The 23995-nt window shown below is 53.4% G+C and overlaps 2 protein-coding genes across 2 annotated transcripts in view; one reads left to right on the top strand and one right to left on the bottom strand.

Annotated features, from left to right (window-relative positions):
* The window catches only part of Nos (Nitric oxide synthase), a 761521-nt gene that overhangs the window by 6064 nt on the left and 731462 nt on the right, over positions 1 to 23995 (top strand). The gene's annotated exons all lie outside the window — the stretch shown is intronic.
* Positions 9885 to 23711, bottom strand: LOC138365251 (clumping factor A-like). Its single transcript, XM_069325521.1, has 2 exons — positions 23683 to 23711; positions 9885 to 11088 (listed from the first exon to the last, which is right to left on the bottom strand). The coding sequence occupies exons 1-2, from the start codon at positions 23709 to 23711 to the stop codon at positions 9885 to 9887; spliced, it is 1233 nt and encodes a 410-aa protein (XP_069181622.1).

Here is a 23995-nt window from a genome sequence, read left to right as displayed (position 1 = left end):
CACCCCTGGCAGCCCCCCCACACCCACCCCTGGCCCCCCTGCCTGCTCCCACACCCACCCCTGGCAGCCCCCCCACACCCACCCCTGGCCCCCCTGCCTGCTCCCACACCCACCCCTGGCCCACCTGTCTGCTCCCACACCCACCCCTGGCCCCCCTGTCTGCTCCCACACCCACCCCTGGCCCCCCTGTCTGCTCCCACACCCACCCCTGGCCCACCTGTCTGCTCCCACACCCACCCCTGGCCCCCCTGCCTGCTCCCACACCCACCCCTGGCCCCCTGCCTGCTCCCACACCCACCCCTGGCCCCCCTGTCTGCTCCCACACCCACCCCTGGCCCCCCTGCCTGCTCCCACACCCACCCCTGGCCCCGCTTCCTGCTCCCACACCCAGCCCTGGCCCCCTGCCTGCTCCCACATCCACCCCTGGTCCACCTGCCTGCTCCCACACCCAGCCCTGGCCCCCTGCCTGCTCCCACACCCAGCCCTGGCCCCCTGCCTGCTCCCACACCCACCCCTGGTCCACCTGCCTGCTCCCACACCCAGCCCTGGCCCACCTGTCTGCTCCCACACCCAGCCCTGGCCCACCTGCCTGCTCCCACACCCAGCCCTGGCCCACCTGCCTGCTTCCACACCCAGCCCTGGCCCACCTGCCTGCTTCCACACCCAGCCCTGGCCCACCTGCCTGCTCCCACACCCAGCCCTGGTCCACCTGCCTGCTCCCACACCCAGTCCTGGTCCACCTGCCTGCTCCCACACCCACCCCTGGCCCACCTGTCTGCTCCCATACCTCCCACGCCCTGACCCACCTGTCTGCTCCCACACCCAGCCCTGGTCCACCTGCCTGCTCCCACACCCACCCCTGGCCCACCTGTCTGCTCCCATACCTCCCACGCCCTGGCCCACCTGTCTGCTCCCACACCCAGCCCTGGTCCACCTGCCTGCTGCCACACCCACCCCTGGTCCACCTGCCTGCTCCCACACCCACCCCTGGTCCACCTGCCTGCTCCCACACCCAGCCCTGGCCCACCTGCCTGCTCCCACACCCACCCCTGGCCCACCTGCCTGCTCCCACACCCACCCCTGGTCCACCTGCCTGCTCCCACACCCAGCCCTGGCCCACCTGCCTGCTCCCACACCCAGCCCTGGTCCACCTGCCTGCTCCCACACCCACCTCTGGTCCACCTGCCTGCTCCCACACCCAGCCCTGGCCCACCTGCCTGCTCCCACACCCAGCCCTGGCCCACCTGCCTGCTCCCACACCCAGCCCTGGCCCACCTGCCTGCTCCCACACCCAGCCCTGGCCCACCTGCCTGCTCCCACACCCAGCCCTGGCAGCCCCCCCACACCCACCCCTGGCCCCCCTGCCTGCTCCCACACCCACCCCTGGCCCACCTGTCTGCTCCCACACCCACCCCTGACCCCCCTGTCTGCTCCCACACCCACCCCTGGCCCCCCTGTCTGCTCCCACACCCAGCCCTGGCCCCCTGCCTGCTCCCACACCCACCCCTGGCAGCCCCCCCACACCCACCCCTGGCCCACCTGTCTGCTCCCACACCCACCCCTGGTCCACCTGCCTGCTCCCACACCCACCTCTGGTCCACCTGCCTGCTCCCACACCCAGCCCTGGCCCACCTGCCTGCTCCCACACCCAGCCCTGGCCCACCTGCCTGCTCCCACACCCAGCCCTGGCCCACCTGCCTGCTCCCACACCCAGCCCTGGCAGCCCCCCCACACCCACCCCTGGCCCCCCTGCCTGCTCCCACACCCACCCCTGGCCCACCTGTCTGCTCCCACACCCACCCCTGGCCCCCCTGTCTGCTCCCACACCCACCCCTGGCCCCCCTGTCTGCTCCCACACCCAGCCCTGGCCCCCTGCCTGCTCCCACACCCACCCCTGGCAGCCCCCCCACACCCACCCCTGGCCCACCTGTCTGCTCCCACACCCACCCCTGGTCCACCTGCCTGCTCCCACACCCACCTCTGGTCCACCTGCCTGCTCCCACACCCAGCCCTGGCCCACCTGCCTGCTCCCACACCCAGCCCTGGCCCACCTGCCTGCTCCCACACCCAGCCCTGGCCCACCTGCCTGCTCCCACACCCAGCCCTGGCAGCCCCCCCACACCCACCCCTGGCCCCCCTGCCTGCTCCCACACCCACCCCTGGCCCACCTGCCTGCTCCCACACCCAGCCCTGGCCCACCTGCCTGCTCCCACACCCAGCCCTGGTCCACCTGCCTGCTCCCACACCCAGCCCTGGCCCACCTGCCTGCTCCCACACCCAGTCCTGGCCCACCTGCCTGCTCCCACACCCAGTCCTGGCCCACCTGTCTGCTCCCACACCCAGCCCTGGCCCACCTGTCTGCTCCCATACCTCCCACGCCCTGGCCCACCTGCCTGCTCCCACACCCAGCCCTGGTCCACCTGCCTGCTCCCACACCCAGTCCTGGCCCACCTGTCTGCTCCCACACCCAGTCCTGGCCCACCTGTCTGCTCCCACACCCACCCCTGGCCCACCTGTCTGCTCCCATACCTCCCACGCCCTGGCCCACCTGTCTGCTCCCACACCCAGCCCTGGTCCACCTGTCTGCTCCCACACCCAGTCCTGGCCCACCTGTCTGCTCCCACACCCAGTCCTGGCCCACCTGTCTGCTCCCACACCCACCCCTGGCCCACCTGTCTGCTCCCATACCTCCCACGCCCTGGCCCACCTGTCTGCTCCCACACCCACCCCTGGTCCACCTGCCTGCTCCCACACCCACCCCTGGTCCACCTGCCTGCTCCCACACCCACCCCTGGTCCACCTGCCTGCTCCCACACCCACCCCTGGTCCACCTGCCTGCTCCCACACCCAGCCCTGGCCCACCTGCCTGCTCCCACACCCAGCCCTGGCCCACCTGCCTGCTCCCACACCCAGCCCTGGTCCACCTGCCTGCTGCCACACCCACCCCTGGTCCACCTGCCTGCTCCCACACCCACCCCTGGTCCACCTGCCTGCTCCCACACCCACCCCTGGTCCACCTGCCTGCTCCCACACCCAGCCCTGGTCCACCTGCCTGCTCCCACACCCAGCCCTGGCCCACCTGTCTGCTCCCACACCCAGCCCTGGCCCACCTGCCTGCTCCCACACCCAGCCCTGGCCCACCTGTCTGCTCCCACACCCAGCCCTGGTCCACCTGCCTGCTCCCACACCCAGTCCTGGCCCACCTGCCTGCTCCCACACCCAGCCCTGGTCCACCTGCCTGGTCCCACACCCACCCCTGGCCCACCTGTCTGCTCCCACACCCAGCCCTGGCCCACCTGCCTGCTCCCACACCCAGCCCTGGCCCACCTGTCTGCTCCCACACCCAGCCCTGGCCCACCTGTCTGCTCCCACACCCAGCCCTGGTCCACCTGCCTGCTCCCACACCCAGCCCTGGTCCGCCTGCCTGCTCCCACACCCATCCCTGGCCCACCTGCCTGCTCCACACCCACCCCTGGCCCACCTGCCTGCTCCCACACCCACCCCTGGCCCACCTGCCTGCTCCCACACCCAGCCCTGGTCCACCTGTCTGCTCCCATACCTCCCACACCCAGCTCTGGTTCACCTGTCTGCTCCCATACCTCCCACACCCAGCCCTGGTCCACCTGCTTGCTCCCACACCCAGCCCTGGTCCACCTGCCTGCTCCCACACCCAGTCCTGGCCCACTTGCCTGCTCCCACACCCAGCCCTGGCCCACCTGTCTGCTCCCATACCTCCCACGCCCTGGCCCACCTGTCTGCTCCCATACCTCCCACACCCAGCCCTGGTCCACCTGCCTGCTCCCACACCCAGTCCTGGCCCACTTGCCTGCTCCCACACCCAGCCCTGGCCCACCTGTCTGCTCCCATACCTCCCACGCGCTGACCCACCTGTCTGCTCCCATACCTCCCACACCCAGCCCTGGCCCACCTGTCTGCTCCCACACCCAGCCCTGGCCCACCTGTCTGCTCCCATACCTCCCACACCCAGCCCTGGCCCACCTGTCTGCTCCCATACCTCCCACGCCCTAGCCCACCTGTCTGCTCCCATACCTCCCACACCCAGCCCTGGCCCACCTGTCTGCTCCCATACCTCCCACGCCCTGGCCCATCTGTCTGCTCCCATACCTCCCACACCCAGCCCTGGCCCACCTGTCTGCTCCCATACCTCCCACGCCCTGGCCCACCTGTCTGCTCCCATACCTCCCACACCCAGCCCTGGCCCACCTGTCTGCTCCCATACCTCCCACACCCAGCCCTGGCCCACCTGTCTGCTCCCATACCTCCCACACCCAGCCCTGGCCCACCTGTCTGCTCCCATACCTCCCACACCCAGCCCTGTCCCACCTGTCTGCTCCCATACCTCCCACACCCAGCCCTGGCCCACCTGTCTGCTCCCATACCTCCCACACCCAGCCCTGTCCCACCTGTCTGCTCCCATACCTCCCACACCCAGCCCTGGCCCACCTGTCTGCTCCCATACCTCCCACACCCAGCCCTGGCCCACCTGTCTGCTCCCATACCTCCCACACCCAGCCCTGGCCCACCTGTCTGCTCCAATACCTCCTACACCCCACCCCTGGCCCACGTGGCAGGGGGACACTGTCTGCCGGGTTTACCTCGTGGTTTAAGACCTCGTGAAGAAGGAAGAGTCTGGGAATCAATCAGCCATTTACACAATCACGCACGAAACCGATTCATCTTTCCTTAACTGCTTTGTTTACATTCATTAAACAGTGTACCTGCCTGTAAACTCCACAACCCAAGTTATTATTGTTTTCAACAACCTCGGAGTGTTTCGGAGCTCGTAAACTGTTTACTAAATGTAAACAAAGCCGCCGTATGCAGTGAATGCAATGTTGGATTCTTGGCAACGTTGGAACTACCCGTTTAAATAATCGTTGGCAACGTTGGAACGACCAGTTTAAACACATGTTACGTTTCTTTATAAACCAGTTTCTGGCACTAAGTTGTTGCAACTTAGTAGAACATAGCGATGCTGCTTAAAGTTCTCACACCCAGTGTTACTTTGCCTTGTCCATTAAGTGTCGTGGAAATGTCGAATCTTTTCCACCAAGTGTTGTGGAAATGTCGAATCTTTTCCATTAAGTGCTGTGTAAATGTCGAATCTTTTCCATTAAGTGATGTAGAAATGTCGAATCTTTTCCATTAAGTGATATGGAAATGTCGAATCTTTTCCATTAAGTGATGCGGAAATGTCGAATCTTTTCCATTGAGTGTTGTGGAAATGTCGAATCTTTTCCATTAAGTGATGCGGAAATGTCGAATCTTTTCCATTAAGTGATGTGGAAATGTCGAATCTTTTCCATTAAGTGATGTAGAAATGTCGAATCTTTTCCATTAAGTGATATGGAAATGTCGAATCTTTTCCATTAAGTGATGCGGAAATGTCGAATCTTTTCCATTGAGTGTTGTGGAAATGTCGAATCTTTTCCATTAAGTGATGTGGAAATGTCGAATCTTTTCCATTAAGTGATGTGGAAATGTCGAATCTTTTCCATTAAGTGATGCGGAAATGTCGAATCTTTTCCATTAAGTGATGTAGAAATGTCGAATCTTTTCCATTAAGTGATATGGAAATGTCGAATCTTTTCCATTAAGTGATGCGGAAATGTCGAATCTTTTCCATTGAGTGTTGTGGAAATGTCGAATCTTTTCCATTAAGTGATATGGAAATGTCGAATCTTTTCCATTAAGTGATGCGGAAATGTCGAATCTTTTCCATTGAGTGATGCGGAAATGTCGAATCTTTTCCATTAAGTGATGTGGAAATGTCGAATCTTTTCCATTAAGTGATGTGGAAATGTCGAATCTTTTCCACCAAGTGTTGTGGAAATGTCGAATCTTTTCCACCAAGTGTTGTGGAAATGTCGAATCACTTACGTCGTGTGATATTGTTATGCTACTTTGTAAGTTTGTAATGCTACTTAGTTTGTTACTCTGGTATTGTTGTTTTGGTTTGGGAATTCGTGTGACGATACTACTCTGCTTTCTTTACTGCACTCACTGCTACTTTACTCTGCTTTTTACAGTAGCTTACTTTTTTCTGCAGAACTGACACTGTTACTTTACCTTCTTTGTTGCACTATTACTTTACCTTCTTTGTTGCACTATTACTTTACCTTCTTTGTTGCACTCTGTTACTTTACCTTCTTTGTTGCACTCTGTTACTTTACTTGCCTTGCTCCGCTGATAGTGGCACTAACAGTAGCCATTTATCACAGTGGACTATTATGTCACTATACCATTTATCACAGTGGACTATTATGTCACTATACCATTTATCACAGTGGACTATTATGTCACTATACCATTTATCACAGTGGACTATTATGTCACTATACCATTTATCACAGTGGACTATTATGTCACTATACCATTTATCACAGTGGACTATTATGTCACTATACCATTTATCACAGTGGACTATTATGTCACTATACCATTTATCACAGTGGACTATTATGTCACTATACCATTTATCACAGTGGACTATTATGTCACTATATCATTTATCACAGTGGACTATTATGTCACTATACCATTTATCACAGTGGACTATTATGTCACTATACCATTTATCACAGTGGACTATTATGTCACTATACCATTTATCACAGTGGACTATTATGTCACTATATCATTTATCACAGTGGACTATTATGTCACTATACCATTTATCACAGTGGACTATTATGTCACTATACCATTTATCACAGTGGACTATTATGTCACTATACCATTTATCACAGTGGACTATTATGTCACTATACCATTTATCACAGTGGACTATAGTCACTACCATTTATCACAGTGGACTATTATGTCACTATACCATTTATCACAGTGGACTATTATGTCACTATACCATTTATCACAGTGGACTATTATGTCACTATACCATTTATCACAGTGGACTATTATGTCACTATACCATTTATCACAGTGGACTATAGTCACTACCATTTATCACAGTGGACTATAGTCACTACCATTTATCACAGTGGACTATAGTCACTACCATTTATCACAGTGGACTATTATGTCACTATACCATTTATCACAGTGGACTATTATGTCACTATACCATTTATCACAGTGGACTATTATGTCACTATACCATTTATCACAGTGGACTATTATGTCACTATACCATTTATCACAGTGGACTATTATGTCACTATACCATTTATCACAGTGGACTATAGTCACTACCATTTATCACAGTGGACTATTATGTCACTATACCATTTATCACAGTGGACTATAGTCACTACCATTTATCACAGTGGACTATTATGTCACTATACCATTTATCACAGTGGACTATTATGTCACTATATCATTTATTGCTACAGTCATTTGGTTGGTCAGCTTCTTGCTGTTTTTGTGGCTGAGTTGTGTTGTGATTTTTCCTGTGAGTTGTGGGACGAGTGTTGTGAGGCGGTTGTGTGTTAACTTTGTAGGTTCATGTGATTGTGATACTTCTTATGATAATTCATCATGTATGTGACAACAGTGATTCATGGCGGGTGAGTGACAGAACTATAATTCATGGCGGGTGAGTGACAGAACTATAATTCATGGCGGGTGAGTGACAGAACTATAATTCATGGCGGGTGAGTGACAGAACTATAATTCATGGCGGGTGAGTGACAGAACTATAATTCATGGCGGGTGAGTGACAGAACTATAATTCATGGCGGGTGAGTGACAGAACTATAATTCATGGCGGGTGAGTGACAGAACTATAATTCATGGCGGGTGAGTAACGGGATTTCACTATAATCTTCCAACATGGTTACTTTGTCACTGTTCGTAACAGTGACGTATTGTATTATTTTGTTACGAGGTTATCTTGTTATCTTGATAAGATATCTTGGTTATTTTTAGATGATTTTGGGGCTTAGTGTCCCCGCGGCCCGGTCTTCGACCAGGCCTCCTTTTTGTTTCACACCCCCAGGAAGCAGCACGCAACAACTGTCCCAGGTACCTATTTACTGCTAGGTGAACAGGCATATCAGGGTGAAAGAAACCCAGTCCATTTGTCTCAGCGTCCACCGGGGATCGAACCCGGCCCCGAGCGCTGTCCACTCAGCTGTCAGACCCTGACTCACCAGTGTGAGGGTCCTGTCACCTCGTTACTCAACATGACCTGTCAGTGTTCCCTGTGGGTATGTTGGTGTTCCCTGTGGGTATGTTGGGGTGTTCCCTGTGGGTATGTTGGGGTGTTCCCTGTGGGTATGTTGGGGTGTTCCTTGTGGGTATGTTGCGTGTTCCTTGTGGGTATGTTGGGGTGTTCCTTGTGGGTATGTTGCGTGTTCCCTGTGGGTATGTTGGGGTGTTCCCTGTGGGTATGTTGGGGTGTTCCCTGTGGGTATGTTGGGGTGTTCCTTGTGGGTATGTTGGGGTGTTCCTTGTGGGTATATTGGGTGTTCCTTGTGGGTATGTTGAGTGTTCCCTGTGGGTATGTTGGGTGTTCCCTGTGGGTATGTTGGGGTGTTCCTTGTGGGTATGTTGGGGTGTTCCTTGTGGGTATGTTGGGGTGTTCCTTGTGGGTATGTTGCGTGTTCCTTGTGGGTATGTTGGGGTGTTCCCTGTGGGTATGTTGGGGTGTTCCTTGTGGGTATGTTGGGGTGTTCCTTGTGGGTATGTTGGGGTGTTCCCTGTGGGTATGTTGGGGTGTTTCCTGTGGGTATGTTGGGGTGTTCCTTGTGGGTATGTTGGGGTGTTCCTTGTGGGTATGTTGGGATGTTCCTTGTGGGTATGTTGGGGTGTTCCTTGTGGGTATGTTGGGGTGTTCCTTGTGGGTATGTTGGGGTGTTCCTTGTGGGTATGTTGGGGTGTTCCTTGTGGATATGTTGGGATGTTCCTTGTGGGTATGTTGGGGTGTTCCTTGTGGGCATGTTGCGTGTTCCTTGTGGGCATGTTGCGTGTTCCTTGTGGGCATGTTGAGTGTTCCTTGTGGGTATGTTGAGGGTATGTTGCGTGTTCCTTGTGGGTATGTTGCGTGTTCCTTGTGGGTATGTTGCGTGTTCCTTGTGGGTATGTTGAGTATGTTGTGGGTATGGGGCGTGTTCCTTGTGGGTATGTTGAGTATGTTGTGGGTATGGGGCGTGTTCCAGTGGAACGTGTCCCAACATGTCCTCAGGGGCAGAGGCCTGGTCGACGACCGGGCCGCGGGGACGCTAAGCCCCGGAAGCACCTCAAGGTAAGGGGTGTCGTCGCACGCTTCGTCAGCCACTTGTGTCCAAGTTGTGCGAGACAGCGACACTTGTGAGACAACGACCACTGGGACGAGACACTTCACACGGTTGTATACAGTTTTCGAATTTACGTTTCTTCAGGAGTGACTTTTTGTTTAAGAGTTTATTAAAGTTTTTGATTCTTTGAATTTTGGAAAGTGAAGGGGAAAAGAATACGATTTTGTTCTTTCAAATCAATGTTTACATTTATTTAAATTGTGTTGATGTTTTTCTTATTGATTGTCATAATTAATGTGCATGATAGTTTGTGCTGACTTTAGTTAATGTGGGCGAACTTGGCATGACTGTATTCACCTAGTTGTGCTTGCGGGGGTTGAGCTCTGCTCTTTCAGCCCGCCTCTCAACTGTTAATCAACTGTTATTAACTACTAAAAAAAGTTTTTTCTACACACACACACACACACACACACACACACACACACACACACACACACACACACACACACACACACACACACACACACACACACACACACACACACACACGCACGCGCGCGTACAGAAAGCAGCCCGTAAGAGCTGTCTAACTCCTAGGTCCTTATATACTGCTAGGTAACAGGGGCATCAGGGTGAAAGAAACTGCCCATTTAGTTTCTGCCATCACCGGGGATCGAACCCGGACCCTAGGATTAAGAGTCTAGAGCGCTGTCCATTCAGCTGGTCATGTTGGTCTGTGTGACTGTCCTCGGTGTGACTGTCCTCGGTGTGACAGTCCTCGGTGTGACTGTCCACGGTGTGACTGTCCTCGGTGTGACTGTCCTCGGTGTGACTGTCCTCGGTGTGACTGTCCACGGTGTGACTGTCCTCGGTGTGACTGTCCTCGGTGTGACTGTCCTCGGTGTGACTGTCCTCGGTGTGACTGTCCTCGGTGTGACTGTCCTCGGTGTGACTGTCCACGGTGTGACTGTCCACGGTGTGACTGTCCTCGGTGTGACTGTCCTCGGTGTGACTGTCCTCGGTGTGACTGTCCACGGTGTGACTGTCCTCGGTGTGACTGTCCTCGGTGTGACTGTCCACGGTGTGACTGTCCTCGGTGTGACTGTCCTCGGTGTGACTGTCCTCGGTGTGACTGTCCTCGGTGTGACTGTCCACGGTGTGACTGTCCTCGGTGTGACTGTCCTCGGTGTGACTGTCCACGGTGTGACTGTCCACGGTGTGACTGTCCACGGTGTGACTGTCCTCGGTGTGACTGTCCTCGGTGTGACTGTCCTCGGTGTGACTGTCCACGGTGTGACTGTCCACGGTGTGACTGTCCTCGGTGTGACTGTCCACGGTGTGACTGTCCTCGGTGTGACTGTCCTCGGTGTGACTGTCCTCGGTGTGACTGTCCACGGTGTGAATGTCCTCGGTGTGACTGTCCTCGGTGTGACTGTCCTCGGTGTGACTGTCCTCGGTGTGACTGTCCTCGGTGTGACTGTCCACGGTGTGACTGTCCTCGGTGTGACTGTCCACGGTGTGACTGTCCTCGGTGTGACTGTCCTCGGTGTGGCTGTCCTCGGTGTGGCTGTCCTCGGTGTGGCTGTCCTCGGTGTGGCTGTCCTCGGTGTGACTGTCCACGGTGTGGCTGTCGACGGTGTGGCTGTCGACGGTGTGGCTGTCCACGGTGTGGCTGTCGACGGTGTGACTGTCGACGGTGTGACTGTCGACGGTGTGGCTGTCAACGGTGTGGCTGTCCTCGGTGTGACTGTCGACGGTGTGGCTGTCCTCGGTGTGACTGTCCACGGTGTGACTGTCCTCGGTGTGGCTGTCCTCGGTGTGACTGTCCTCGGTGTGACTGTCCTCGGTGTGACTGTCTACGGTGTGGCTGTCCACCGTGTTTTACTGTGCAGTGAACGTGCACCGAGCAAGTTCATTTCTAAAGGGTACACAAGGTATCCCCGCCATTATGCATGTCTGTGAACTGTGTGTTGGTAGGGAGGCGCACACACTCCCCCGGGCGGTGGGAGGAGTGAGTGTGTTCACTCGCTCCTCACAGATGCCCTTGTCACCTCACCGTAAATAGATTGAATGGTATGGTGCCCACCAGCGGCCGAGTGCCAGGTGAAGCAGTAAGGGAGGTCAGTCTGGTAGTCCAGCTTCATGGACAACCGGGCACCATGCAGGACCGGGACAGGTTCACTCCTTCTGTAATGGCACAAGTCTACAGTGCTCCCTGTATTCCTTCTCGCGGTATCCGGGTTCATTAAGGTTCGTTAGTGTTAGGATTCATTAAGGTTCGTTAGCGTCCGGGTTCATAACGATACCTTAGCGATCTGATAAACATAGAGGCTTGCCGCCGGGTTAATAGAGAAGTATGCAGGCGTATATTGGCTGGGATGAGTATTGTTATCGCGGGTGTGGAGGGCTGCTACAAAGGTCTCCGTCAGCTATAAACTTGTGGCCAGTTAATATGGGTTCCAGAAGGTTGTTAATGCCTTGGTGGACTATAAAGTTATATGGAGGTCATAATGGTGTAGGTACGACCTACCTGAAGGTGTGGGGTGTGTGTCATGAAGGTGTGGGGTGTGTGTCATGAAGGTGTGGGGTGTGTGTCATGAAGGTGTGGGGTGTGTGTCATGAAGGTGTGGGGTGTGTGTCATGAAGGTGTGGGGTGTGTGTGTCATGAAGGTGTGGGGTGTGTGTGTCATGAAGGTGTGGGGTGTGTGTCATGAAGGTGTGGGGGGTGTGTGTCATGAAGGTGTGGGGTGTGTGTCATGAAGGTGTGGGGTGTGTGTGTCATGAAGGTGTGGGGTGTGTGTCATGAAGGTGTGGGGTGTGTGTCATGAAGGTGTGGGGTGTGTGTCATGAAGGTGTGGGGGGTGTGCGTCATGAAGGTGTGGGGGGTGTGCGTCATGAAGGTGTGGGGGGTGTGTGTCATGAAGGTGTGGGGTGTGTGTCATGAAGGTGTGGGGTGTGTGTGTCATGAAGGTGTGGGGTGTGTGTCATGAAGGTGTGGGGTGTGTGTCATGAAGGTGTGGGGTGTGTGTCTGGAAGGTGTGGGGTGTGTGTCATGAAGGTGTGGGGTGTGTGTCATGAAGGTGTGGGGGTGTGTCGTGAAGGTGTGGGGTGTGTGTCATGAAGGTGTGGGGGTGTGTGTCATGAAGGTGTGGGGAGTGTGACATGAAGGTGTGGGGAGTGTGACATGAAGGTGTGGGGTGTGTGACATGAAATTGTGGGTGTGTGTGTCATGAAGGTGTGGGTGTGTGTGTCATGAAGGTGTGGGGTGTGTGTCATGAAGGTGTGGGGTGTGTGTCATGAAGGTGTGGGGTGTGTGTCATGAAGGTGTGGGGGTGTGTGTCATGAAGGTGTGGGGGGTGTGTCATGAAGGTGTGGGGGTGTGTGTCATGAAGGTGTGGGGGTGTGTGTCATGAAGGTGTGGGGGTGTGTGTCATGAAGGTGTGGGGGGAGGGTGTGTCATGAAGGTGTGGGGGGAGGGTGTGTCATGAAGGTGTGGGGGGGTGTGTCATGAAGGTGTGGGGGGGGTGTGTCATGAAGGTGTGGGGGGGGGTGTGTGTCATGAAGGTGTGGGGTGTGTGTCATGGTGTGGAGTGTGTGTCATGGTGTGGAGTGTGTGTCATGAAGGTGTGGGGGGGTGTGTCATGAAGGTGTGGGGGGGGTGTGTCATGAAGGTGTGGGGGGGGGTGTGTGTCATGAAGGTGTAGGGGGGTGTCATGAAGGTGTGGGGTGTGTGTCATGGTGTGGAGTGTGTGTCATGAAGGTGTGGGGTGTGTGTCATGAAGGTGTGGGGGGTGTGTCATGAAAGTGTGGGGGTGTGTGTCATGAAGGTGTGGGGTGTGTCATGAAGGTGTGGGGTGTGTGTCATGAAGGTGTGGGGTGTGTGTCATGAAGGTGTGGGGGGGGTGTGTCCTGAAGGTGTGGGGGGGGTGTCATGAAGGTGTAGGGGGGTGTCATGAAGGTGTGGGGTGTGTGTCATGAAGGTGTGGGGTGTGTGTCATGAAGGTGTGGGTGTGTGTGTCATGAAGGTGTGGGGGGTGTGTGTCCTGAAGGTGTGGGGGGGGTGTCATGAAGGTGTAGGGGGGTGTCATGAAGGTGTGGGGTGTGTGTCATGAAGGTGTGGGGTGTGTGTCATGAAGGTGTGGTGGGGTGTGTCATGAAAGTGTGGGGGTGTGTGTCATGAAGGTGTGGGGTGTGTGTCATGAAGGTGTGGGGTGTGTGTCATGAAGGTGTGGGTGTGTGTGTCATGAAGGTGTGGGGGGTGTGTGTCATGAAGGTGTGGGGGGTGTGTGTCATGAAGGTGTGGGGGGTGTGTGTCATGAAGGTGTGGGGGTGTGTGTCATGAAGGTGTGGGGGGTGTGTGACATGGTGTGTGGGTGTATGTGTCATGAAGGTGTGTGGGTGTATGTGTCATGAAGGTGTGGGGGTGTGTGTCATGAAGGTGTGGGGGGTGTGTGTCATGAAGGTGTGGGGGGTGTGTGTCATGAAGGTGTGGGGGGTGTGTGTCATGAAGGTGTGGGGGTGTGTGTCATGAAGGTGTGGGGGGTGTGTGTCATGAAGGTGTGTGGGTGTATGTGTCATGAAGGTGTGTGGGTGTATGTGTCATGAAGGTGTGTGGGTGTATGTGTCATGAAGGTGTGTGGGTGTATGTGTCATGAAGGTGTGTGGGTGTATGTGTCATGAAGGTGTGTGGGTGTATGTGTCATGAAGGTGTGTGGGTGTATGTGTCATGAAGGTGTGTGGGTGTATGTGTCATGAAGGTGTGTGGGTGTATGTGTCATGAAGGTGTGTGGGTGTATGTGTCATGAAGGTGTGTGGGTGTATGTGTCATGAAGGTGTGGGGTGTGTGTGTCATGAAGGTGTGGGGTGTGTGTCATGAAGGTGTGGGGTGTGTGTCATGAAGGTGTGGGGGTGTGTGTCATGAAGGTGTGGGGTGTGTGTCATGAAGGTGTGGGGTGTGTGTCATGAAGGTGTGGGGTGTGTGTGTCATGAAGGTGTGGGGTGTGTGTCATGAAGGTGTGGGGTGTGTGTCATGAAGGTGTGGGGGGTGTGTGTCATGAAGGTGTGGGGGGTGTGTGTCATGAAGGTGTGGGGGGTGTGTGTCATGAAGGTGTGGGGGGTGTGTGTCATGAAGGTGTGGGGGGTGTGTGTCATGAAGGTGTGGGGGGGGGGTGTGTCATGAAGGTGTAGGGGGGTGTCATGAAGGTGTGGGGTGTGTGTCATGAAGGTGTGGGGTGTGTGTCATGAAGGTGTGGGGTGTGTGTCATGAAGGTGTGGGGTGTGTGTCTTGAAGGTGTGGGGTGTGTGTCATGAAGGTGTGGGGTGTGTGTCATGAAGGTGTGGGGGTGTGTCGTGAAGGTGTGGGGGTGTGTGTCATGAAGGTGTGGGGGTGTGTGTCATGAAGGTGTGGGGAGTGTGACATGAAGGTGTGGGGTGTGTGACATGAAGGTGTGGGGGTGTGTGTCATGAAGGTGTGGGTGTGTGTGTCATGAAGGTGTGGGGTGTGTGTCATGAAGGTGTGGGGTGTGTGTCATGAAGGTGTGGGGTGTGTGTCATGAAGGTGTGGGGGTGTGTGTCATGAAGGTGTGGGGGGTGTGTGTCATGAAGGTGTGGGGGTGTGTGTCATGAAGGTGTGGGGGTGTGTGTCATGAAGGTGTGGGGGTGTGTGTCATGAAGGTGTGGGGGGAGGGTGTGTCATGAAGGTGTGGGGGGAGGGTGTGTCATGAAGGTGTGGGGGGGTGTGTCATGAAGGTGTGGGGGGGGTGTGTCATGAAGGTGTGGGGGGGGGTGTGTGTCATGAAGGTGTAGGGGGGTGTCATGAAGGTGTGGGGTGTGTGTCATGGTGTGGAGTGTGTGTCATGAAGGTGTGGGGTGTGTGTCATGAAGGTGTGGGGGGTGTGTCATGAAAGTGTGGGGGTGTGTGTCATGAAGGTGTGGGGTGTGTCATGAAGGTGTGGGGTGTGTGTCATGAAGGTGTGGGGTGTGTGTCATGAAGGTGTGGGTGTGTGTGTCATGAAGGTGTGGGGGGTGTGTGTCCTGAAGGTGTGGGGGGTGTGTGTCATGAAGGTGTGGGGGGGGGTGTCATGAAGGTGTAGGGGGGTGTCATGAAGGTGTGGGGTGTGTGTCATGAAGGTGTGGGGTGTGTGTCATGAAGGTGTGGTGGGGTGTGTCATGAAAGTGTGGGGGTGTGTGTCATGAAGGTGTGGGTGTGTGTGTCATGAAGGTGTGGGGGGTGTGTGTCATGAAGGTGTGGGGGGTGTGTGTCATGAAGGTGTGGGGGGTGTGTGTCATGAAGGTGTGGGGGTGTGTGTCATGAAGGTGTGGGGGTGTGTGACATGGTGTGTGGGTGTATGTGTCATGAAGGTGTGTGGGTGTATGTGTCATGAAGGTGTGGGGGTGTGTGTCATGAAGGTGTGGGGGGTGTGTGTCATGAAGGTGTGGGGGGTGTGTGTCATGAAGGTGTGGGGGGTGTGTGTCATGAAGGTGTGGGGGTGTGTGTCATGAAGGTGTGGGGGGTGTGTGTCATGAAGGTGTGTGGGTGTATGTGTCATGAAGGTGTGTGGGTGTATGTGTCATGAAGGTGTGTGGGTGTATGTGTCATGAAGGTGTGTGGGTGTATGTGTCATGAAGGTGTGTGGGTGTATGTGTCATGAAGGTGTGTGGGTGTATGTGTCATGAAGGTGTGTGGGTGTATGTGTCATGAAGGTGTGTGGGTGTATGTGTCATGAAGGTGTGTGGGTGTATGTGTCATGAAGGTGTGTGGGTGTATGTGTCATGAAGGTGTGTGGGTGTATGTGTCATGAAGGTGTGTGGGTGTATGTGTCATGAAGGTGTGTGGGTGTATGTGTCATGAAGGTGTGTGGGTGTATGTGTCATGAAGGTGTGTGGGTGTATGTGTCATGAAGGTGTGTGGGTGTATGTGTCATGAAGGTGTGTGGGTGTATGTGTCATGAAGGTGTGTGGGTGTATGTGTCATGAAGGTGTGTGGGTGTATGTGTTATGAAGGTGTGGGGGGTGTGTGACATGAAGGTGTGGGGGGTGTGTGACATGAAGGTGTGGGGGGTGTGTGTCATGAAGGTGTGGGGGGTGTGTGTCATGAAGGTGTGGGGGGTGTGTGTCATGAAGGTGTGGGGGTGTGTGTCATGAAGGTGTGGGGGGGGGGTGTGTGACATGAAGGTGTGTGGGTGTATGTGTCATGAAGGTGTGTGGGTGTATGTGTCATGAAGGTGTGTGGGTGTATGTGTCCTGAAGGTGTGGGGGTGTGTGTCATGAAGGTTTGGGGTGTGTGTGTCATGAAGGTGTGTGGGGTGTGTGTGTCATGAAGGTGTGTGTGTGTCATGAAGGTGTGTGGGTTTGTGTGTCATGAAGGTGTAGGGTGTGTGTCATGAAGGTGTGGGATGTGTGTCATGAAGGTGTGTGAGAGATGACATTCGTGTCGCTTCCTGGGAGTGTGGGGTGTGTCATGAAAGGCCTGCCAGTACTGTCATAACCAAACAATATCTGACAGGAGTCTTAACCGAACAATTGAGGTCCGGCATTAGACACAACCGAACAATAACGGACGGACAGGAGAGCTGAACACGGTGTGTGTCACGATATATCAATATATGTGAACAGACGGCGTCGTCAAGCTGGGGGTGACGCTGGCTGCCTCCTTCACTACGCGACCACTGGAAAAATATCATTATCATCAGTAAAATCGATAGTTGGGAGTGTGAGGTGCAGTCACGAGGGCCTATACGGACACCTTACGCTTCAACCTTCGAGTCGTAGCAACTTGCTTCTTACAGCCGGGTGTGTTATTGTTGTGGGTGTTACAGTCAGGTGTGTTACTGTTGTGGGTGTTACAGCCAGGTGTGTTACTGTTGTGGGTGTTACAGCCAGGTGTGTTACTGCTGTGGGTGTTACAGCCAGGTGTGTTACTGCTGTGGGGTGTTACAGCCAGGTGTGTTACTGTTGTGGGTGTTACAGCCAGGTGTGTTACTGCTGTGGGGTGTTACAGCCAGGTGTGTTACTGCTGTGGGTGTTACAGCCAGGTGTGTTACTGTTGTGGGTGTTACAGCCAGGTGTGTTACTGTTGTGGGTGTTACAGCCAGGTGTGTTACTGTTGTGGGTGTTACAGCCAGGTGTGTTACTGTTGTGGGTGTTACAGCCAGGTGTGTTACTGTTGTGGGTGTTACAGCCAGGTGTGTTACTGTTGTGGGTGTTACAGCCAGGTGTGTTACTGTTGTGGGTGTTACAGCCAGGTGTGTTACTGTTGTGGGTGTTACAGCCAGGTGTGTTACTGTTGTGGGTGTTACAGCCAGGTGTGTTACTGTTGTGGGTGTTACAGCCAGGTGTGTTACTGTTGTGGGTGTTACAGCCAGGTGTGTTACTGCTGTGGGGTGTTACAGCCAGGTGTGTTACTGTTGTGGGTGTTACAGCCAGGTGTGTTACTGCTGTGGGGTGTTACAGCCAGGTGTGTTATTGTTGTGGGGTGTTACAGCCAGGTGTGTTACTGCTGTGGGTGTTACAGCCAGGTGTGTTACTGCTGTGGGTGTTACAGCCAGGTGTGTTACTGTTGTGGGTGTTACAGCCAGGTGTGTTACTGTTGTGGGTGTTACAGCCAGGTGTGTTACTGTTGTGGGTGTTACAGCCAGGTGTGTTACTGTTGTGGGTGTTACAGTCAGGTGTGTTACTGTTGTGGGTGTTACAGCCAGGTGTGTTACTGTTGTGGGTGTTACAGCCAGGTGTGTTACTGTTGTGGGTGTTACAGCCAGGTGTGTTACTGTTGTGGGTGTTACAGCCAGGTGTGTTACTGTTGTGGGTGTTACAGCCAGGTGTGTTACTGCTGTGGGGTGTTACAGCCAGGTGTGTTATTGTTGTGGGGTGTTACAGCCAGGTGTGTTATTGTTGTGGGTGTTACAGCCAGGTGTGTTACTGTTGTGGGTGTTACAGCCAGGTGTGTTACTGTTGTGGGTGTTACAGCCAGGTGTGTTATTGTTGTGGGGTGTTACAGCCAGGTGTGTTACTGGTGTGGGGTGTTACAGCCAGGTGTGTTACTGGTGTGGGGTGTTACAGCCAGGTGTGTTACTGGTGTGGGGTGTTACAGCCAGGTGTGTTACTAGTGTGGGGTGTTACAGCCAGGTGTATTACTGGTGTGGGGTGTTACAGCCAGGTGTGTTACAACCAGGTGTGTTACTGTTGTGGGGTGTTACAGCCAGGTGTGTTACTGTTGTGGGGTGTTACAACCAGGTGTGTTACTGCTGTGGGGTGTTACAGCCAGGTGTGTTACTGCTGTGGGGTGTTACAGCCAGGTGTGTTACTGTTGTGGGGTGTTACAACCAGGTGTGTTACTGCTGTGGGGTGTTACAACCAGGCGTGTTACAGCTGTGGGTGTTACAGCCAGGTGTGTTGCAACTGTGGGGTGTTACAGCCAGGTGTGTTACAGCCGTGGGTGTTACAGCCAGGTGTGTTACAGCTGTGGGTGTTACAGCCAGGTGTGTTGCAACTGTGGGGTGTTACAGCCAGGTGTGTTACAGCCGTGGGTGTTACAGCCAGGTGTGTTACAGCTGTGGGTGTTACAGCCAGGTGTGTTACAGCTGTGGGTGTTACAGCCAGGTGTGTTACACCTGTGGGTGTTACAGCCAGGTGTGTTACACCTGTGGGTGTTACAGCAAGGTGTGTTGCAACAGGTGGGTGTTGCAACGGTTCTGTCGTTGAGGTGTTTCTTCATGCTTGCTGACATATGGATTGAGCTTCACATCTCTGATGAACAATGAGCAAGCAGCCTTCAGGGCCAGGGATCGTATCCCTTTGAAGGAAGATCTTTCTCTTTTACTAGACTTTTTGTTTCTCTCTCCATTATTCTATGTCTTGCACGGCCTTTCACTCCAAGTATTCCCTCGTGTCTTACAAACTCACCTTCCCGTTAGACGTTGTCTGTGGTCCGAGCTATGATCCTGGAGCAGGACGAGAGGTTTTTGGAAAGTTCTGTGATGGGGGAAAGAGGAAGAAAAAGAAAATAGTTCGATCCCCATCCTTAGAGCAGGATGGGGGTCGAACTAGCGTCCTCGGTAACCCGTCCTGATGGGTGTGTGTCCACTTAGCAGTAAATAAGTATCTGCGGGTTAGGAAGCTCTCGGTTCATTCATAATGAAGGGGGAAGTATTGTGAAGTATCCAAAATTTGCTTACTGTAGGTGCAGCTTGCACGTGACTGTAAAGTTGCCGCCCAGTTGGGTGGGTGTGGAGCAAGACTAGTAACTGTGTGACTCACCATAGATGTAAAGTGCCTTGGATAGTGATTTGTGAGCCTCTTCTTGACTCACTTGTGTTATAAAAAGATTAATGATATGTATATGTATTTGTGTACATGTATGCACATACATGTACATGTGTATGTAATATTAACAATTGTGTAACAAGCCTCACAAGATTCCCTGGGGGTATGGGGTGCACAATAAAGAAATGAAATGAAAAACGGATTGGATCTTTTGGGGGGAAAGATCAGGCGTTTGCTTAACGGGTCGTGGGTAAACCTAACCCACTTCTTCTCCCTTACAATGGATAGGTTTTCTTGGGAGATGTGTAATAGTGCTGGATAAGATTAGGGACAAGGGAGAGGTCCAGGTTACGTGTAGTGTTCTACCAAGGTTGAGAGTGTAGTGACGGAGTGTCCAGAGTGCTGGGTGTACTCCAGGGGAGTGAAACATGGCCCGTCACTCAGGGGGAGTGAAACATGGCCCGTCACTCAGGGGGAGTGAAACATGGCCCGTCACTCAGGGGGAGTGAAACATGGCCCGTCACTCAGGGGGAGTGAAACGTGGCCCGTCACTCAGGGGGAGTGAAACATGGCCCGTCACTCAGGGGGAGTGAAACATGGCCCGTCACTCAGGGGGAGTGAAACATGGCCCGTCACTCAGGGAGAGTGAAACATGGCCCGTCACTCAGGGAGAGTGAAACATGGCCCGTCACTCAGGGAGAGTGAAACATGGCCCGTCACTCAGGGAGAGTGAAACATGGTCCGTCACTCAGGGAGAGTGAAACATGGCCCGTCACTCAGGGAGAGTGAAACATGGCCCGTCACTCAGGGAGAGTGAAACATGGCCCGTCACTCAGGGAGAGTGAAACATGGCCCGTCACTCAGGGAGAGTGAAACATGGCCCGTCACTCAGGGAGAGTGAAACATGGCCCGTCACTCAGGGAGAGTGAAACATGGCCCGTCACTCAGGGAGAGTGAAACATGGCCCGTCACTCAGGGGGAGTGAAACATGGCCCGCCACTCAGGGGGAGTGAAACATGGCCCGCCACTCAGGGGGAGTGAAACATGGCCCGCCACTCAGGGGAGTGATGGGCCAGCCAAAGGCACAACAAGGAAAGGTGATTATATGTTTGAGTTTGGTAGGACCTGTGAACACATGCTGAGAGTCCGGCCTCAGGTGAAGCTGTTGATGAGAAGAAAAGCTGGTGTGGTTGTTAAATTAAAGGAAAACTGCTACTATGGACGCCAAGCAAGAAAGGAAACTGTGCTACTTCTCTGGGGCTCGCATCACGTAGATATATATGAAATTTGGCCCGCCATAACAAATGAGTTTGACACCCCTGTGAATCACCTGACGAATCACCCCTGTGTGAATCACCTGAATCAAAAGACACCCCTGGCTATTAAACTCAGTGGTTTACAATATTGTTGTAAACCACTGATTTTAAAAGTATTGTATGAGTAGTGCAATACCATTCTTGGATAACTATGACTTACATTAGCAAGAATACCACGTATGCGAGGGATGGGGTGGTGGTGGCACCTTTTGCAGCCTCAAAGGACAATACTTTTTACATTTTACTCAGTTATCCGTGAATGGTGTTGCACAACTTATACAATTCTTTGCAAGTCGGTGGTTTATCCCAAGAGCGTCAAATTCAATTGCCGTGGCGGGCCAAATTTCCTATGATTATACATGATGCGGGCCAAGATAAGAAGGACTGTTTCCCTCTTTGGTTGCCGTTGATAGATTTAAAAAGAGTAAGATAAATAAATACACCGAGATAAAATAATTTTTGAATTGATAAAATACTATAGTATTTCTTCAAAGACAATTTATATCACTATTTCTCCTACTTCAGTCCAGTTAACAGATCAGGACACTATACAAAACATATCAACTCATGAAAACAATTAATTGCCTAAGGATAATGGCTACATACAAGATATATAATAATAACAGTTATACACAATCTTCATCTTAACAATGCACTTCCAAAATAATATATGATGGACTACGACACTTAACAATAACAATGACACTTAGAATAATCTAAAATTCCAAAGCAAAGACGCCCTTCCCTGGCAGTCGGAAGTCTAAGCCGACGTGTTCGGCTGGACTCGAGTTTTTGACGCCGGTTGACCACACAGCGCTTGGTACTGTGTTGGTGGAGGTGCTCCGTGTGACGCTGACAGACCTGGTGGCAGTCCAGATCCTTCAAGACCGCAGTGGTGAGGACATTTGTTTGGCTAGAAGTGTACCGGCATGTTGTTGTTGTTGTTGTTAAAGATTAGCTACCTAGAGCAAAAAGTTCCAAATAGCACGGGCTATGGTGAGCCCGTAATGTGTTCCGGCAGTTGGCAGTTCCTTGACCAGTGTGAGGGTAGTTCGTTCCCTATATGGGATGGTGCTGGTACGGTACTGGGCGAGTGGTAAACTTGAGTGTGACATTGACATACGTGGCGGTGCGTGGCGCACCGTTTGAAATGATGGATGGGTTGTTAACCAGGCTGTTTGCGCAGTTTGGAAGATGCTAAGCGTGAGGGGAATAAAGTTTCCGATGGTTATTGTAAGGGGATGCTTGCTGGCACCAGGACGCTGACGATGTCCCTGACGCTGGATATAACGTCTTCGTGTTCCCTGATGGGGTTTACGCTCTAATATATGTATTCCGGTCAGCCCCGTACCTGTTATTAGTGTGGCCTACAGGGTCGGCTGCCGACCGGCCGGTGTGTGTGTGTGTGGCTGCGGCTCCGACTACAGGGCTTTGTGCGGTGCCGTCTGTGTCACTGGAGATTTACAGTGTACCGGCTGCTGTGGTGATGGTACCGGCTCCCCAGGAGGCGTCCCCGTCTGCTTTGAAGAGCGGTTCTGGTGCACTTGCTCCTCCTGTGAGGGTCTCCGGACGTGGGGGTTTCCAACTGTGGTTCCGATGGAGGGTGTGCGTTCCCCTCGACGTCTACAGGACACGTCGCGTCCGGCTGAGCTAGTCCCTCGGCAGAAACGCAGGAAAGGCATTGCCAGGTCGCGGTCCCTTGGTGGTAGGGGCACTTTGGAGTCTATGGAGGCAGAGAGAGGGGTGGATGAGGCCCTCGGGCGGGGTGAGGTGGCTCCTTTGCCGGTTCCTGCGTGTGAGCCCCCAGTGCCAGGTGGGGGGGGGGGGGGGGTTGTTGACCCTGGTGACGGTGGTAGTGCAGGGCAGGATTTGCGTTTGGTGTTGAAAAAGGGGTCTATTGCCCCTCTTCAGGAGAATTCCCTGTCGGTGGACCTCCTCCTCCCCACCACACCTTCGGGAAAGTCTGGTACCCTTGGGGGTGATCTGGCCTTTGCGGACCAGCCGCTGGTGGATGGTTGGTATTAATTGGGTCGGGTTCCTCGGGTGTGTGCTGGAGGTGCGTCTCCTTTGGGTTTTATGTGGTTATATTTTTATGTGGCTTGTGCCCTTGTTTTCCATGTATTGGGAGTACTTATAGTTCCTTTGGGTTTTATCATTGTATGGTAATTTGTGTTTTTCTGTAATTTTATTTGTTACCTTTGTGCTTGTCGACCCCTACTCTTAATAGGGACAAACAGTGCGTGCGTGTCTTGTAACGAGGTCCGGAGATGTCTCCCTTCCTTGCTTGTAACGATTGTTCTGAGTGTGTTGTGTGCTAAGGTTCCCTAAGGTTTTATTGTATGTTGTTAAATTAGGTCTAGTGTCTGGCCTTTCCTTTGAACCGTGTTCCCTTGTATTTGTTTAGTTTGGTTGTGGATGTTTGATGGATGGGGCTGAAGGCTTCCCCTTCATTGCCTTCATGTAAATGCTTTCTGCATTTTATGGGTTGTAACGGCCTCTGTGTTAAGGTCCATTATGTATGTTCCTCTCTTTATGTATTTCTGGATATCTGTTTTTCCGTGTTTCTTTGTTGTTTTGTTCCCTTTATGCGTGCATGGTGTTGTACCCTGGTGCGTGTCCGTGTATTACGCTGGTGTTGCCTATTTCTGTTTTGGTGTTTGTAACTCTGTATTTGTTTGGTGTCGTGTTTATTAGTGTGCTGCTTATTGCTGGTGATAACTCTGTGCTGTTATGGCTCTGTTATAGTGCTTCGGTACCTTGCTTTTAATTGTATTTATTGTTATTTTATAATAAAGAAAGTCACAAACTGCCATACAAGTGGCAGTTATGTTTTCAATCAAGCTCTTCTTAAGCTACAAAAAATACTACAATAATATCCATCTTACCTCGCGATGAAGCGACGGTCTCGCTTCATGCAGGTCGGCGTTCAATCCCCGACCGTCCTATTGGTTGGGCACCATTTCTGTCCCTCGTCTCATCCCAAATCCTTATCCTGACTCCTTCCAAGTGATATATAGCCGTAATAGCTTACCGTTTTTCCCTGATAATTCCCTCCCTCCAATAATTTAGGTTCAGAAAATAGTTCACACCGTAACAAAATATGTTGGAAACACAGTTCGTTTACTTTCAGTGTTTAGTCAGTCAACTGGAGGTACCGTGCTCAGTAAGATGTACTACGATACATCTAACTAATCACCC

Source organism: Procambarus clarkii, chromosome 16 (assembly GCF_040958095.1).
Source record: "Procambarus clarkii isolate CNS0578487 chromosome 16, FALCON_Pclarkii_2.0, whole genome shotgun sequence".
Taxonomy (NCBI): Eukaryota; Metazoa; Arthropoda; class Malacostraca; order Decapoda; family Cambaridae; genus Procambarus; species Procambarus clarkii.
Note: the sequence above shows the minus strand (reverse complement) of the source record. Positions and strands in the feature narration are given on the sequence as shown.